At 32.4% G+C, this 19,588-nt stretch overlaps 1 protein-coding gene across 1 annotated transcript in view; it reads left to right on the top strand.

Moving 5' to 3' along the window:
• LOC117111050 (potassium voltage-gated channel protein Shal-like) overlaps positions 1–19,588 on the top strand; it is a 58,838-nt gene that overhangs the window by 27,216 nt on the left and 12,034 nt on the right. Inside the window, exon 3 of the mRNA XM_033253936.1 lies at positions 16,606–16,695. Within this exon, the coding sequence (XP_033109827.1) occupies positions 16,606–16,695 (90 nt within the window). The remainder of the gene's footprint in view (positions 1–16,605; positions 16,696–19,588) is intronic.

Genomic DNA, 19,588 nt, shown 5'->3' on the forward strand with positions numbered 1-19,588 from the left:
GTAATGTCATACCTAACATATAAAACAAAAAGGAAACATTTATTGACAAAAACAACAAATATTTATTATACTACAAATAGTATGAGCGATAACATGAATTGGATATGCTATAGAGGGCTCTGTACATGTGGTAATAATTGATACAGTAATTATGGTTTATGGTTTAATCCCTTGCTATCCATTATACTTTGTACTTTAAAACTAAAACACTTGGTTTATTTTTCATGCATTCTAGAAAGAAAATATGGGTGTAAGTTTGATTAAATTCATTAAATACCGTCTGCATCTTGAACGCATGTCAAATGAATAAAACATCTAGAACATTTGCCTATTTTGACATCAGGATAGATAGCCAAATAAGAACGATTTTCTGCAGTTGAAGTCTCCATTTTTGGTCATTAGTTCGTGCGTTAATACACCTTTCAGGAGTGTCAATCAAACTTAACAGACCAATCAGAACGAGGCCAGGAATACGTGCGTGTCCAACAAACACGAATGCACATGTTTGCTTATGTTTTTACACTGGACCTTAGCAAAATAATCCAAGGGGTCAAACAGAGACTACGTTCAGACCTTAGAGATACGCCAGATGTACATTAATCTGTGGCGTAACTAGCAAGATGTCCGGACTGGACACTTAACAAAGCTAGCTCAAGTATTCGCACAAAATATTCATATTCGTAGTAGCGCGCTTTATTTTCTATTTACATCTAGGCTTATTGTGGTTGGTCAAATCTTGGCTGAGTTCCAGATCATTGATGCATGACTGTCATAACTCAGTGTCGTATATTAATCTGGGGTCTGTTGTTGGATTACCGTATGCCAGTGATATACTGGCGTTCGCTACGCAGCGCACAAGTTAACAACAATCAATCTATGTTGCGCTAGTGTAAGTTGTTGTGTCTGAGCATAGCCTTAGTACAGGTCCATTATGCTATTGTCTGACAATGAATTCAGTGTCTGAAAGTTGTGGAGGGCCGTGGCTTCTCATAGCCACGAGGTTTATGGCATTGTCAGTATATCTATCGAAAACTATTGATATATCCTGATAGTGTAATAATCTTGGAAAGTAGTAAAGTATTTGCTGTTTTATTTATGGTATGGTAATAAAAATACATAACAAAATTCACAGAATTTAAATAAAGTGGTTTTTTTACATTTTCCTGGTTGAATATCCCCAAATAGGTCAAGTAGGTAATAAAATTTAATTATCTTCCATATTTGCTTATCATAGCTTCATAAACGTAATCTTAGCCACTTCTGTACAACATATTTTAATTCAAGACAAATTGCTTTATTTTATGAGACAGATAATTGTACCAAAGGAGTATCTTGTTCCACAAAAAAAAATCAATTTTAGTAATATAATTATGAATAATTTGAGCATTACTTTAGTGTGCAATTACTACTAACCGTGTGTTTGATAATTTGTTTCGATATCAGAAATGTGATTTATTCTTCTTCAAATGGTCCCTTGCCATTTGATCAATTTCACCTCCTCCTGATTCAATTTCGTTCTGCAAGTATTTCTTAGCCAAATATTTGCCAACGTCTTATAGAAAAACATGCCGAGAGCTACAGTAGGAAATATAGTTAGCCTAGCGAAGATATTGTGATCACAGCGTGCAAATAGACAAGGTCAGTGAATGATCACCGTGCTGGTTAGATCAGCTGATTGTCAGGTTATAGGGCCTGAACACAAGCATCTGTTGCAGTGCTGATGAGCATAAGGTTGCTAGAACTCGTTAAGCCTAGATTGGGGTTGACAGGTGAGGCAAATATTTTTGCCCAATGCGTTAATCTGAAAATTGAACATCTGACAGATGATACTTAAGACAAATTATTATTACTATTATCTGATAATGTTATTATTATCATTAATTAATGATATTTTGTTGCATAAATTTCAAACTTATTTTAAGATATGCAGTGAATAAGAATTAATTTTTTTTAATACTATCTTTCAGTATAAAAGTTAAATTTTATTACTATGGCCCATGTGCTCTTTGAAAGCACCTCTTTCGCCACCTCATGGATACGTTACCGCAAGAAATACAACAGAGATGGGAGAGAGCGAGAACAGCTCATTATATTAATATTCTTGAAAATATAGCAATTTAATACAGTATTAGGTAATTACATGGTAATATCATGCGACTGAATTATGATTGGTATTCAGTTCCAGCTAAAATATCACAAAATATTTAAAAACATACAAAAACTAGTAATAGATGGTATGGTTCTCAAAAGCTTACTCAAATCATTGTTGAAGATGCCTTTATGTTAATAGTACTTTGAAAGATAGAAATAGGAATTAGCCATTTGTAATTTAAATATATGCATTACAACAGCAAGACAGGAAAAAGGTGTTCCCTGGCTGAACATCCAAAGTGACAAGGCAAGCACGCATTAACCTGAAATAACTTGTAACATTGTTAAGGACGCTTCGTTCACAAGTTCATGCAGTGGTGCGTAAATACACAACTGTCCGCGAGCAATCACAAGATGCACAGTGCAGGATGTTTACATGAAATCAAAATGTTTGGGATGATAATGGACTTAATATATCAGGTCATTGATATAGCCACTTTTATAGCGTTTGGTTTGTTGCGCCACGGGCTTGATCATACTGCTGTTGTGCGACCTTCTTATGTGTAATGAAAGTGATAATTGGAATGGTTTTAGGTTACTGGCCGTTAATTCATAAAGTTCTATTTGATGGATTTGGTAACAAAACATTTCCCGTTTCTCAATGATTAATATTATAAACAAACTTTTTGTAACATGTGTAGATCTTTTTTGAAAGTAGTAATATTTATTTAATTGTTTTCTGATAATTTGTAAATTTTTTGACAAATTGAATTTTGATATATTTGAAGTTATGAATAACATTATTCTTTTTAATACTACTGTTGTTCTCAAATCCAAATTTAATTTATGTCATTTAGGTTTTTAAACTCATCTGCATATTTTAGGCCTAAATATATTGTATTATTTTGTAAGTGTTTATTATCCCAAATACATATAACAAATAAACTAATTCAAATTATTTTTAATTAAGTGTACTGAATACAATGGATCAGGAAAATAATGAAACTTATATAACTAAGTAGACTATATCAAAATAACTAAATGTACACATTTCAGAATATGGCAAAGTAAGATAATCTATATAAATATAGCTTTATTAATTCTTTCAATTGTATAATCAATTTGTTTACTCAAATGATAGCTTTAATGTTAATATTTCCATTTCCCTTGAATTGGCATGAAAATACTTTACAATCTCATTTTGGCTTTTAATACAATAGGTGATTTGATCATTTTGATGGTACACTGGCCATATAGTACCATCACCTTTTTGTTTATCAGACAAAACAAACAAGATGTGATAGAAATTAATATGTTGTTGATTCTTACTCTTTGCATAAATGGAATCTATTCAATTTCAATTCAGTATTGTTCCAGTGGATTACAAACCTTGTGTAGACTATAAAATGTTATTTGACAAAAACATGTGCTATGCCTAAATATGGTCATAATGATATCACATCATGACCATATATAGGCACATCATGATTATGGCATACATCTGATTTCTGTTAAAGAAAATTTGATAATCTGAACAGATCTTAAAGATATCTGATGCAACAATTGCATGTGTACTATATTTATGTTGGACAGTGCTCTACTTCATCAAACATGTATGATCAAACATTTTTTTCTCTGACAAATCAATGTTTGGTATCATGTGTATCTAGCTTTATAGTGAGTTACAAAATGTGATTTAAGTGTTAGGAAGATCTTCAGGATGTTTGCTTTCTAATTCTAAGGCCCTGGATTTAAATCCTTGCCAGCTCACAGATTTTTTTTTCTCATGACAAAAAACAACTGTGTTTTATTGCTATAAAGCTTTGTCTAGGTCATCAAATATCTTTCGAGAGTAAACTGTATACCCATATATAGGCATGATGTGCTTATATATGGTCATGATGTGATGTCATCATTTGATATAGTCCTTGGGACCTTTTTTATACCTTGTTTCGCGAACCGCGCCACCCACCATTATGGATTATTTCGAATAAAAATAAAATTTTATATTTGGCCAATTAGCACACCCGCCACTACAAAAAAAAAATGGAAATTTCAGACAAAAATAAAAGTTTTTCTTTATTTTTATTACGCCCGCCGCTCCCTTAAAATCCCAAAAAATAAGATATGTATATATCTGCCCCATTATATAAATTTAAAGCATTTTACCATCTCGATACTACACTGTTTACATTCAACAATCATTCAATCATTTTTTTTTTTTTTTTTGTTATTTTCTCCATCTCGGATGTTTTTGACAAAACTAGTTGCTAAATAATAAGTCTAAATTTCATTTTATTTTATTTTTTTTTTTGCCCTCCTCTGACGATGTGTAAAAAAAATAAGTTTTAGGTATAAAATAAGTCTCGCCTAAAGGTCCACAGAGTAAAGCAGTGTTTAATACTGATGTGGCTTCTTCCTTATTAAAGAAGATAGAATCAAAAAACAAATAAAGAATTTATGTGAAAAAAAAAAGTTGATTTTATAATTCCCTAAGCCTTTGTTCTAAGTTGTTTACAACATTGTTACAGACTATAAACATGCACCTTTTACCGATAAAATTAGAGTCGTCTGATACGACCATGACGATGACGACAATGAATTTCTTTGCTTGCAGACTATAAGGTGAGGTTTTCTCTTCCAATGATTGACTCCCTCCTCTATTGGCCCAATGTAGGTATTTACGATCTCATCAAGTGAACAACTTGCCTATCTCATTGACGTCATTCACTCGAATCCCTGTCAAAACGATTTACTTGAATAGGAATTTTAATTCCTCATCTCCATTAATTGATCATACTTTCAACACTATCATTACAAGTTTGATACGGTCCATGCATGTAAGTTTAACGCATATTCATGAGCGAAAACTTCCGTACAGATTTGCTCAGAAATGAATATATACTATGAAAATGGTTTGGATCTTAACTATGATTGTCTGGGAACGTATCGTATTTCATGGAAATAAATGGTAGACAAGTCTTATGTTACCTGGGTTTGTGAATAGACCGTCAAGGCCACATAATTCTTGCTATTTTGTGTAAAATAGGAACATACAATATATGTATATTAATACATATTAATGTCCATTTATACATACATACATGCAAAAGATAATTAAAAATCCATACATTATAAATTAATTAATGTATATGTAAATTATATATAAATATATTCATACCTAATTTGCATATATTAATTCATTCATACATAATGCACATATTCATCATACATATATAACTTACATAATACATATTTATATAGATAATTTTTAACATTTTAATATTTAAAATAATTTCTATTCATTACTAATACTTATTTAATAATTGTTGTTGATTAAAAATGATTATTTGAAGTATTTTGATTTATTTATGCATTAGCAAATCTAGTGACCAAGTAATTTTTTTTTTCCTATTTAATATTCATATTACATGGCCCGACACTAAGTTTGCATAATTCTGTTTTTTAAGTATTTATCCCAGTTGAAATCCTACGTTAGCAGGTGTCCACTTGGTTGTCGCGCACCATATGGTAGCAGCATTTCTTTTAGCATGTGTTACAAATGTGATGTGCTATAATTCGCTTACATTAGACTCCACTCCAGATATTTGTCTGTGTAGTTAGGCTCAATACCAGACCCTTATCATGATATTTGTAATGTACTTTAATCTTTTTAATGTTTTTTATTTTTTATTTATTTGACACCCACAGGGGTATCAAGTCTCCAGAAATTTGGTCGGCCTCCCACACCCAAACAAGCAAGAATATCCCAGAAAATAACTCCTTTTCTGCAAATTCATAATATTTGTATGTTTTTTGTTTTTTTTAACTTTACTATCAGTTGTCTCACAGAAGTTATTGCCGGGTATCAAATAAGCTCATTTCACCAGATTTCCCGGATACGGCTTTTTCCAACTTGAGATCCCTGTGATCATGTTTTGAATATTTTATAAATAGAAGACATTTTAAACTTTATACATTTAATTTAGATTCAACAAATGTTGTGACACAAAGAGGGCTCAGAAAGTCTATTCTGAAGATATACCTATAATTAGATTATCAAGGTTATGCATTTAGGGTGTGTTTCTACTGATAAACACAAAATAATCAATTTTTTAAAACCGTTTTTTTAATGAGTACCAGACAGCCTGTTGGCATTGCAACTGCATTTTTGATTTTTCGAAAATTGGTTTTCGTGACGGAAATTACATCACCATTTTGTTTATACAACACGTTGTTTTCCTAACTATATAGGATGGATAGTATCTTTCTCATTCCTGTCATGATGACGAGGAATAAGATGTGGGGAGAGAAGGCAAATGCTTTCGGCAATTATAAACAACGACCAAACGAGGACAACGGTAAGCCCAAAAGAGCAGAGAGTCCTAGGCCCAATATCCTTCATCCCCCACAAAATTATTACAAAACGAATTCGTCACGGTCACTCTTCATGTTTGTTAACGTTGTAGACCTAGGACATGAACAAGAGGACAAATTTGTTTTAAAGTTTGCGCCTAATACGATCTAGTCTTTGCAGATTAACCTGGAGGTCACATTTCACCTGAATAATCGCTTTTTTTGTGTTGCAGCTAAAAGGTGCACAGCCAAAATCGGTTATTTGCCGTTCAAACACGCTATCCATTGCGTGTTTTTAATCGATTTTTTTTTATCGCTTTTTTCAAACTGGTCCCGTTTCTACTGTGAGAATAAAAGCGATTTGTCGAAAAAGCGATTTTTATTCGATTATTTCTTTCCAGTAGAAACAGGCCCTTAAACACATAGATGTTTAAACCAAAAATAAACATTTAAATCTATGAAGCTATTATAGGATGATATAATTAGATTTGATTTCACATACAATTAATAAGATAATGATAATGTCATTTTGATAATTAAAAATTAATTGTTAATTATACTTCGTTTATAAGACTTAAGTGTCAAAAGAAAGGAACAAGTAATTGCATTTATGATTATAATTTGATTTAGAGTGGACTTCCCCTGAGGGTCTCATTAATTTTTTGTTCTATTTTAATATAATAAATATAATAATAATATGCATTTTGAAATACAGCATTTCAGAAACACATATATAGTATGAAAACATGTGTGCAAATAAATCTGTTTGAAAAAAAAAATGTAAATATGTATTTAAACTGTAGTATACATCTATTAGAATATGAGTATGGTGACTCCGAAACACTGTCTGCTATGTTAAATTGTAGTTTAATATAGATTTATTTATTCAAGTTACATCTATTGTATTCTAAGTTTGACCTAATTTTAAAGTATAGTGACACAGATTGTAACATAATATTAATGCTATTCAATTAAAATTCAGCATCGTTGAATTCAATAACATCGTCTATTAAATGGAACTAAAAGTTTACGGCATGACAATGGGTTGCATTCGGTTCAAGTGGCATTCAGTGAAACCAAAGTGTCAACTTCGGTACACGATAGGAGTGGCATTATATAGCTTGGTGGTTAATGCTTAGCTTCCAATATCAGGATCTATCCCGAGTTCAGTTCTTGTCATGGTATTAACAGATTTTTCTCGCAACCAAAAATAACTCCATTTCCTAAGGCTCATAATTAAGGGATTTGTAATTAGGTTTACTGTTAAACCAAAAATATGTGGCTCTGGCAAAACCAACCATTTGCAGGAAAAATAAAAAATTGACATTTTGGTATTTTTCGATTCTGTATGAATTATTCTTTAAAGCAATGTTTATTTGATGGAAATTGTTTGAGTATTTGCAATGTTATGAATATTTAATTCATTGGATATTAGTCATGTTAGTTTTGAGAAAACAGCTTTTAACAAGGGAGGGCCCAGGTGGTCCTAGACTCTTTTTCAAAATTATATTTAAGAAATAATAAAAAAATATAATTATAATCAGATTTACGCCTGAGAGTACCATTTCCGTCAAACTAGAGGTGCCATAGTCATAAAGTTTCGTAATTCAGCCCCAATCAAGGTAGGGGCTTAGGTGTGTAGGCCTTTTCTCTGCGAAAATCCCTTACTGGGCCCCCTCTATTTCAAATTACTCGATCTGCCACTGACTTGGTTTATTGATAATCATATTTTTAATTTATTTAGAAGAGCCCTCTGAATATCTGCTGATCTGGGATATGCTGGAAGGGTTATTCTATATAAGTATTATTATTTCGGATTCCGCTCATTAAAATTTTCTGCAATAACTCATTTGGCAACTGTCCCAATACAGTTTAAGAAAATTGGGGCATAACTATTGAGGGCGCTATAATCAACTGTTTAGATCACATTTATAAAAAGGAATTAAAAGTTTGTATGTCTGATAAAACTCCACAAGTAAAAAAAAAACTGAATTATACTGTACAACAGTTATTAGTCCAAAGCTGACCACGTTTGGGACACTAAGCCTCTAGTAGTAGTAAAGTATTTCGTTGAATCGCTGCCAAATTCATTGACATCAAGATGTGAAAATAGTTCAACCAACTAAGTATATTTTAATGTAGTTAAATATAATTCACAAAAAATTTCTGTTTAATTTAAAAGCTTTTTACATGCGTCAAAACCATCCCATTATGGACGGTTTCCATGACAATCAACATGTAATTAGGACGAGGAGCCAAGGAAAGTACATTTCCTTGTACTGTTGTAACTTTAGTCTGGAATTACTAATATCTCCAGATGTCATGTTAAATATAGCCAATAAAAAGTTTGAATTAATTTATATAGAGAGTAGAGTTGAATAGCTTAGTGGTTAAGGTGCTTGTTTTCTAATTCCAGGGGCCTGAGTTCAATTCCTGACACTGTAGGACTTTTTCTCACAACTAAAACTCCACGCCCTAAGCCTCGATAAGATAAGGCCCCCTTTTCAAAATTCTGGATGCACCATTGTAAAATGTATGAGACTAACAAATAAATGGCAAAGCAAGTTGCTTTCGTTATTAACAACCAATTTGTGGTGTATAGGCAACAATATGCTCTGTCTGTAGTTTTGTACCTTGTGTAATGTCCAGTGGACTAAATATTTCTATTTAGCCCAACCCCCAAAATCTTGGATGCGCCACTGTATATATATGGAACTAACAGAAGTTGGAAGACATCGCAAAGTTGATTACACCCTACAAAAGCCACTTGAATTAATTGCCATCATCAGTTTGTGATGAGAATTGGATAGTAATAATAATTACATAGTATATCGCTTTTGTTTGTGTATTTGAAATAAACAAATTTGAATAGACCCGTTGGTTTAGACTACGATTTTAAGCGATAATAAACATGCATACAATAACACTGATTAGTCTAATTGGTAAAGTTGTTAGGGCAAGAACACGAATGGCTTCTTAAAGGCGTCGACGGATCAATACAACAGAGACGTCCGGATACAATATCAATGCTGATGATTCAAAGGTGAAGACACACGGCTGTAACTAGATCAGGCATTCGTTCGATGCAAAACACAGGAGATTTCCAACTATAATTAATACCAAACTATCTCCGATCTAACTAGGAAAAGATGGGGAAGAATAGTTTCAGATTTCACAAGTTTTATTTAAGTGTTGAAGTAAATTTGATGGCGTATATTAATGTAGATTCTATGAGGTGCAGGTGTTTTTCTTAAACTTGCGAATAAGAAGTACTCTTGAAATGTAACGTTGCATCTGTTGCTAATAACCTCAAATTTACCTCTGTTCAAGACTTCCGATATATATACTATTACTATGGAAATTCATACTATATAATATTTATTTATTTATTCCAAATGATCCAGTCATTTTGATAACATGGTTATATAAATACTGGAGTATATATATATTCCTGATGATGATCTAATACGAGATTGAAATATTGAATCACAATGATGAGTCTTACCTTATTTGGAGTATGTTTTCTATACATGGTTCTGTAAAGAATTGTTAGTTCTGTTTACAATATGGTATTTATTTTGGACAGGCGCTTTAGAGGATACCCATATCTTATGTTGGGTTCTCAGCACCTCACTGGTCAATTTTTATATTTGCTTATGTGTGCTGATTACATAATAAATAAATAGTACTAAAATTACTTGATGTGGATATGCGACTGTAAACATCTAGACGTGCTATGATCATAAAATTTTGCACTCGGCCCCAGCGATGGCAGGGCTAAAGCGGTCTGGACCTACCAACTTTCAAAATACCTCCCTGGGCCCCTCTATTTTGTATTACTGGATCCGCCACTGACGTGTTGAATAGATAGATTGCTGTGTTCATTCCTTCTCTTGAAGATGACAGGTTGGGAGAACCTACTCGAGGGAGATGTGTTTTAATGAGCTTTCTCAACACATCTTATAGTACATTGGTTGTCACGGTAATACCCATGGTCAGCTGACTTTAGCAAGAAATTTAATAAGACAGTATTAAAAACATGCAAACATTCTGAATTTGTTAGAGATGGGTTAGTTTTTTTTTTTGTTTTTTTTCCATTTTAGTGAAGACACCTGAAATCAGTCCCTGAAAACCACTTTTATATAAGACTGAATCATTTTTATTAGACATGTTTCTATCATTTTTCTTTGTAAAACGATGGGTAAACTTTTTTAAATACACAAATGTTTATGTTCAAGTTGATCATTTTGATGTTACTTAAAAATGGGCAAGTATAATTTCAAAAATGATTTAGCGGCATTTTGCTCCTCTCCACTCACTAACTGGATCACCCTAATGTTAGTACTCTGTTATTTATTTCTTACCAGTGTAGATCTCTCCATGGAAGTATACGTGCATGATCCTTCTGCATGAATATACCGAAGGTTGACTAAAATTAATGTGTAATCGGTATAAGGCCTACCAGAAGCAAACACAGCACTTAACTTTTTTTGTTCCAGGCTGAATTTTGCAAGAAAATTTAATTAAAATTGCACGAGTACTATGTTCATAACATGTAGGCTGCAGGTCCATTTGTGTGGCAAATAGTATCCTGTGTTTTACTTATTGTATATTGTGTATATTTTTCATAGCTGAATACCCTCCACATCGTGTAAATACAATTACAGTATGTTATATTCATTTTTGGTTTATGCATTATATATTCATATTTCTTGCTCTTCTGGAGGAATAAGCAACTCAATTTATCTACTTATGGCAATGATGAGAAATTAAATTTTTAACAATATTATTTTCTACAGCTTTAACAGCTGCTATTTCATGGCATCCAGAGGTGCCATATTTCCAACATAGACTCTCATCCATGCTAACTTTATATATTGTGGCTGCCCCTTGAGGGGAAGGGAAAGCGGATCTAGGTTGCCAGCATCTGTTTCCGGACATTCATAGGCGCCAAACAAGTTGTTTACCAACCATGGTGGGGCTAGAGTTGATATGATTATTATGCCCTCAGACCTCAACTAACTTCAAAATTCTGTAGCTGTGGATAGAGATAGCGGGTCTCCACTCTTCATTTACTACCAAATTTGTCAAGTGGTCATACTACTCCCGACCCCCCGCACCACCCCCTCACTATAATGGCCAGACCACTTGCAAAATGCTTCCAACGGCTATGCCAAGGCCAGGCATATGCCCAGATCGTAAGTTCTTGATCATCCCGGTGAAAATGTTTTGGGTGACAGGCGATTGGGCCCATTTTAAGACGATCAGACCCAAGCCAAATTTGAATAATCCTTAATTGTTTGGACTTTCTGTCCTAATACATGATTATGCTAAAAATGCATAAAATATGGGTTTTCTAGAGACACTATGGTTCCATCCACCTTGCTTGGACTAGTGATTTTGGTAAAGACAGACTTAATTGGCTAAAAAAAATGATTAAACCAATGTCATCTTGCTGGTTTTATTGTTTTCGTTTTTTTGTAAAATTATATTTCGGACCGTAAAATTAATTAGGACCAGTTTAACTTTGGAAGGGCCAGTATAATTTTTTCCTTGCTGGCCACTATGGTTTGCAGGTTAATTTTCAGCCCTGTGTTAAATATACATATTTGAAGGTAACAATATAACAACATTAACATTACAAAAATACAATACAATAACTAATTGAAGTATATAAAGTTGTTTAAACTTTGCAATAATATAAAACAACATTGATAACTATGATTCATGAATATAATTTATTATTCTGTAATTAATTATTCTGGATACCTGTATGCATTCACATTATTTGAATCTGTTGAACATTCCTTAAGAATATCTTGCAGGATATTTCATATTAAGGGGACAGTTCCTAATTTAGTACACTATTTGTAATGTTGTCATTTCAATTGTCTTCTTTTTGTCGAATGGGTAATTTTGTTTGTCATCCTCACGAGACATGGGAAATGTACAAGAATATCCCGGACTTCCAGGGGTCGTAATAAATCATGTTTTGGAATGATTAATCAATGATATAGAATCGCAAACATATGAAGTTGTTTTAAGTTTGTGAGTTCTATGTTAAGTTATTATTTTAGCTTTGAGCTAAACTGCAAATGATACCTAAAAAAAAACGTACAATATGTACATTATATGGTTGATGCAGCACTTGTGATCAGGCTGTTAGAGGTCAAATGTTCAAACCATCGCTGTGAATTTTGCATGTGTCCTTCAGAAGGCACTTTTCCTAAGTGCCTAAGAGTGGGGACGTAGTAGGTTCAGCCACCAATGTGCTAATTGCTACTGCAATTATATGGTGTGTTCCATCCATAGACATTTGTTGCAGTGGAATTCGGCAATAATGTGATTAGCACAGAAAGAGCTCATGGCATTTTGTGCGTTATTTATCTTTATTATTATTACACACAAATTAAAAGCATCAATTACTATATTGTTGTCCTCTTTTATAATAATAACAGCGTTGCTTTTGGTTTGCTTCAAATTCATTATTCCATTAATTTAGTATATGACAACGTCAAGTCAATGTCTGCCAAATGTCTTGGAAAAAGATGGCTGTCTGTGTTAGTACCAGTGATATTAATACACTATAGTCCCATAAGTCAAATAAAAACTGTCTGCCTGACTCAAACAGATTATGTTTGATCAAACTTTATTATGTTTTAAGTCCTTCCAGACTATCAAATTTTCTTTGACAAAAAAAACTGTTTTATGCTCATATATAGTTATGACTTGCCTATATATGGTTGTAATGTGATGTTATGATCATATTTAAGCATGTCACTTATCTGATCAAACAAATTACCTGCCTTTCTATGTCTTTGATGTATTACTAAATATACTAGAAAGCTTTCCTAAAAATTTCACAGTATGTTTAATGAATCAATTGGAACAGCATAGCAACAACTGAAGGAAAGTTAAGGACAATGTTATCAATCAAAATCATTCTCAAGACACTTTAGAAACATTGAAATGTTCTGGTTCATGAAAGTCTGATGTGATGAAATGATATAAAGGTTGAGATTAGTTCACTCAAAGATTTTTTTTACAGGCATCATATTTTAATAAATTTGAGATATTTAGCTCAGTTTAGGTTGTTTATATTTAATTATACACTGTCTGATAATTCATTAGACTTTTGTGGTATGTTATAGTGCATACACTGTCATCATCATCATTACCATCATCATCATAAACATTTTGAGTCCATGTCCATTTTGATCGTGGGTTGGACTTTTCTTCATTATTTGATGGCAAATCTCCTCTGTCCTCAGCCAATTCCCAATTCGATCTTTTCCCCCAAGGTTAATATGGATGACTCCCATGTAAAAACTTGAAAAATCATTTTTACAGTACAATATTGCTTACTGTTTGATCAATTATTAGAAATATGGAACAGTTGACGCTATAGTTTTGTAGCTAATGCGTGGGCTAATGTTCTTACTATATCTTTCATACTATATCTGACCTTGTTGATAATTAATCAAGAACACCTGATGTTAGTGCTCAACATCATTTTCATGTTTTGCTGTACTGTGTTTAGCTTAAGAGCAGATTATAATAGTAATTATAATGGCAGAGATAGTAATGTGGTTATATCTTATGTATAATTAATAGTCTTGTCTTAAGTCATTGAACACAATTTTTATTAATGGTTATTAATTAATAATATTGTCCAATGTTATTGATCACTATTCATAATGACAATTAAATCAAGAATTTTATCTATCTTTACAATTACATTGTATTCATTGTCATTATTAACATCATCATCTTTAATATTGTTTATTTAGAGAGAGCAGCTTAGCTCACTCGGCTAATCTGGAGGTAGCCACTGTGCGTACGCCGAACCGTGGAAATCTTTAGGTGCACCGTTCAATTCCCATCGCTGCCTCTCCTTGTGTTTCAGCTGGAGGGCTGAAATACAAGTTACAATAGCGCACCGTCTTTCGGACGAGAGCTTTAAGCTGTTGGTCCCGTGTGCATTAATGGCCCATGTGCACGTTAAAGAACGCAGTACACTCTTCGGAAAACAGTAGGGGATTGTCTCCTGGTGTACTGTCCAATTACCACCAGAAGGACCCCACTGGAAATATGTCTTCTAAATTTTCGTGGGCTATCCTTGGTGTTTACACCGAATAAATCCAATCCTATTTAATTATCATTATTATTATTTTCATTATCGTCATCATCACAAAATAAATCATCAATCATCAAATCATAAACTAATGATCAGAATCATTATCATCATTGTCAGTATCTAGCATCATAATCATAATAATCACGACCATCTTAATTGAATTAAAACTCTTTAATTTTTAATTATAGGTTCTTAACCTATTTGCTATGAATCAGACCTTTCCAATTTTTTTAGAACAGCATATCTCCTCCTTAAAGATTTGAACCCAACACCTTTAAATATTTTCACTTTTTAGTATGTTATCTTTTGGACCGTGCACATAACCTTGTGCACGGTTGCCATCATGCCAAAATTACAAGTCATACACACCTCAGTACTTCATAGCACAGCCAAAGCAAAAATCAATTGCATTGTAATATTGATTTCACGGTTTTGTTAATGTGAGTATGTTTGAGTTTTAACTGGTTCGACAAGAAGTGTAAAAAAGGTTATAAAAATACGTCTAACGATGCCTTCCACATTGTAATAAAAGTCAGTATTTGTATTGAAATGTCAAAGATGATAATCAACCGTTTTCATTTTCAATTTGTATATTAGATAAAGTGTTAAATTTATTATGGTTTATTTCTTCAGTTGTGTGAATAATTATTTTTATAATAATGAATATAATTGGCTATTTATGAAATTATTACTTGGCATATTGCAGAAAAAGAAATAAAATTATTATACTGCCTCAAATCATTTTTAAAACATTGTACAATGTATATTATTATTAAGAATAAAATTGTTAAACTTACATTAATGGATACATGTTCAGGGTTGTAGGTGTAGAACCTTAATTGTGGGTGATAGACATTTTAAGTGTGGGTGTGTGATAACATTATTAAACTCTTAATAAGAGTGGATTTTAAGGATGGAAAAGTGGGTTGATAAGGGTGGGTGGATGGCCATGAAATTAGCTTTAGACTGGGTAAAAAAAACTTCAAGGCTAGGTGGCCCCGCCCATCATAACTACATCCCTCTATGTTAACTGTTAAACTTGTGTTAATTGTACACAATTTGTTATTTGTAGTTACTTACAATATAATTTTTGTTGACACATCAACCAATTTAGCGTACTGTTACAAGACATTATACCATAGGTCAGTTACCACTTGGACATATGTTCATAAAAGTACTGTAAATACCTCAGAGGATTATACAATTGGTGTATTGGTCTTTTCCATTTTTTTATTGCAGGATGTCCAACACCACAATTATTGTTTTTCTTCATCTCTTTCATTTCTGCTTTCTATAGTCCAGTATATAAGTCCTCCTCTAATAATCTGTCCAATCCAGTCACATTTAGTGACATAATTATTTAGTTATATAATTATATAGTATATAATCCTACTTGGGACATCCCAGAAAGAAGATACATTATTTTGGCTGTGAAGGATGAGAAAATTTTTTTTTATGGCCAGCCACTATCTATGGTAGTAGACAAGTTAGAATGCCAAGTGGTTTAGGCAGGGATGTCACAACCTACAGCCATAATATTGGGGATGGTTCAAGCAGCACACTCGCTGGTGGAACAAGTCTTCTCAAAAAGGGATTATAAACCTTAGGCCTAATCTACATAATTTGACTTGTGGAATTTAATAGAGCCAGTACATCTTTTAAGACAAGTAGGGGGGTTACCCCGGTTTACTGGTCCATACAGCCTCTTGTTGTGGACAGACAAGAGTAGCTGACCCTGGTTTTACCAAGTAACACGAACAGAAAGTGACACTTATTAGAATGGAGTTACTATGCAAGCTGGTCCATGCCTCAAGCGTTTTGGTATAAGCACTGCATAAATCTAACTACATTTTACATTAATCCCAAATGTGTCATCTTCTTATCAGTTTATTTTCTATTATTATGTTATATTGCCAGGATTTTTTCATTGGATTATGTTGTTATGTATTATAAAATGCATTAATTTTGATGTATATAAAATGCATTGTTTTCAATAGTCAGTTTTCTCCTGTTTTTTGCAGAGTGGTTGTTCACAAGAAGAAATGCAGAATAAAGTTAGTTCATATGAAGCTCAGCATCATCATTTATTGGCATGTCTAGAAAATGCTACGGTAAGTTCCATCAACTTCACTAATATATTATGCAGTAGTATAAAATATCATCATTGCCATGAATATATAACATATTATTACCTATTATGCATTTGAACATAATAAAAAGAAGACCAGAATACAACTGAGGTAGAAATGTTATAAAAGCAAATATTTCAGCCTTTGGTTGCCTTCTTGGTTTCTATCTACCCAAATAAATATAGACAGGCCTTTTTTAAACACATAGACTGGCCTTTTTTAAACACTGATAACTGCAAATAAAAATAATAGATAAAATAAAAGAATTATAAGATAGATAAAAAGGCAATAAAATTACATTTGCATAAAACATAAATCAGTAACATAGTTTAAAATTAGAAAATGAAAGAATTATGATCAATAGTACTCTTTCTAATTGATAATCAATAATGTGTAATGTTAGTAATATAGGTAAATAGTGTAATATTAATAACTATGTAATACTATAAAGTTAAGTATTTGATTCTCCTCAAAACCTTAAGAGCTGTTGTGTCTGACACCAAAGAGTAACTATTATTTAGGAACATATCAATAATAATAACAACAGTAATACGTCAATCTTATATTATTCATAATAGTGGACCTCTATCAATTTCAAACGCTCATAAGACTAATAAGTGTATGTATAATATTGTCTGAAACTTAAGCCGTGAATTTATTTACAAAATGGGTCAAAAGTCACTTTCCATGGTCTCAGAGATGTCTTGCTCTGCTGCCTGTGTTAGCATCCAGGAATACTGCAGTTGATTGCCCTGGACCGGCATGAGTCGATTCTAATGTGATAGTATAGCTCGTGAGCCATAGGCACACAACCAGTAGGGTCTGCGTAATTAGCTCAAGTTTTTGAATGATGTTGGACATCGGATGCACAAATTCCTAGGTGTGAATACCCATGGGAGACGCATGTTATTAGGTGATATGAATATAAGCGTTAATTGGTTGAAAGAATCAATAAAGAGAATTCAGATAATCGGGAGTGTGGGTAGGAACAAATGGGGTTGTTACTAACTTTTCGCAAATGAATGACTACACACGATGCATCTCACGGCGAGAAATTCTTTTTAAAAATTCTAGATGACCGGTATGGTAATTAATGCTTAGGAGATAAAAACGATTATCGTACTTAACATATTACCTGATTTTAGATTCCCAATCTTATATATTTGAATAGAAAGGTAGGAAACAGTGACTACCGTAAAGGCAATGGATTACTGGCTGTCCTTTTTATCATTACAGATCGGTATTATTATTTAAAAGCCTTGTTATCTAGGTGCCTACAATTAGACAAAGATAGTATGAGACAGCATCATAATTACGCACGCCATTATGATTCAAAATTTCAAACTTAATTCATTCATGTTCAGCAATTATGTGAATAAATTCATTTATAGGAAAAATTTAATTGTTACTAACACTTTAAAAAATGAATGGGTACATAATACATCACGCAGCAGGAGTGGATTTAGGAAGGGAGAATGTGACCCCCGGTTTTGCTAATGCCATCTTAATTTTTTTTAACAGATTAAAATACAAATTTTTTTATACAAATATTAAATTTTACACTATTTCATAGTAGCATATATTAAACAATAATAATATAATAATTTTGATAATAATTGGTGAGATGGTAATTTATAAATTTCAAACATATAGTTTCCAAGTAAAATAAGTGCATCGTCCTTTGTCACCTATGCTTATGTGGTCCACGTGCTTAAATGGGAAATTTATTATAATCAGCTTTGAAGTAACTATTTAAAAAAATTTTCAAATATATCACAGAAATTCAGAAAGTACATATTATTATGATATTTAACTATATTATAAGTTGATAGCAAATTTTTTTTTGGGTACACAACATATCTGGACATTGGCCTTAAGAAAGTGTTTATCATCTACAGTCTGAAGTATTATAACCTGAATATAAACAGTTCGTAGACATTAATAACATCAAAATAAGCGTAAAAATTAGTACATGCTAAGCTACGTGCCAAATCACTGCATAACATAGATGCCAATCAGAATGCAATTTCACTTTAACGAAAAGATTTTATCATTCATATTATTAAACATATGTTTATATACGATATTTTTTAATAAACAGCTGAAAGAGGTTGGATAAGAACCTGCTGTTACATTCTCACGCCCACTCTCTGATGCCAAGCAACGCCACGAGAATAGAATTATAAATCGTTCTGATTATATTTACTTATTCTTAGTATTTTGCATGTTTGTTGGTAGTGAACATTATTTTTCTTTTCAAGCTCCACGGTTATCAAAATTTTCTTCCATCAGCTGACATTTATACAAAGCATGTGAGAACCATTGTAGAGCATTTAGAAAGTTAGATAATTAATTGTCTACTGACTCCTTCAGTATTCGGCAAAAACTACTGGATAACTGCTACTTTTGTTTAGCCTAGATACCTCCATCATTTGAGGCACGCTGTGAGTTATGACCAAGTGTCTAGCACCATAAATTTGCCAGAAAATGGTGCAGTAATGTTCTTGGTTGTCGTATCTATGTCGTATGTGGACAGTTAGTTTAGGTTCATAGTTTATTCCTTGATTTTCTCTTTGTTGAAACGCCTCGAGATTGTCTAAACTTGAAGCACTATGTAAATCTAGATTTCTTTATTGTTATTACTTGGAAAATAGGTCATCTGTATATTACACTGTTACATTTTTGTTGTTATTATTTAAAAAATGGCCTTTTTTTATATGAAAAATATATTGAATAAAGTAAAAAGGACTCAAACAAATTGGGTGATCCCACAATTCAGGGAAAACACAAAGCAATTACTATATAATACACAGTTATGTATAGTGGATATTACTTGCGTTTACGTTTTAGCTGCTGCCTATCAAATTGAATCTAC

Source organism: Anneissia japonica, unplaced genomic scaffold (genome assembly GCF_011630105.1).
Source record: "Anneissia japonica isolate Jap-2015-1 unplaced genomic scaffold, ASM1163010v1 scaffold1511_len2985839_cov193, whole genome shotgun sequence".
Classification (NCBI taxonomy): Eukaryota; Metazoa; Echinodermata; class Crinoidea; order Comatulida; family Comatulidae; genus Anneissia; species Anneissia japonica.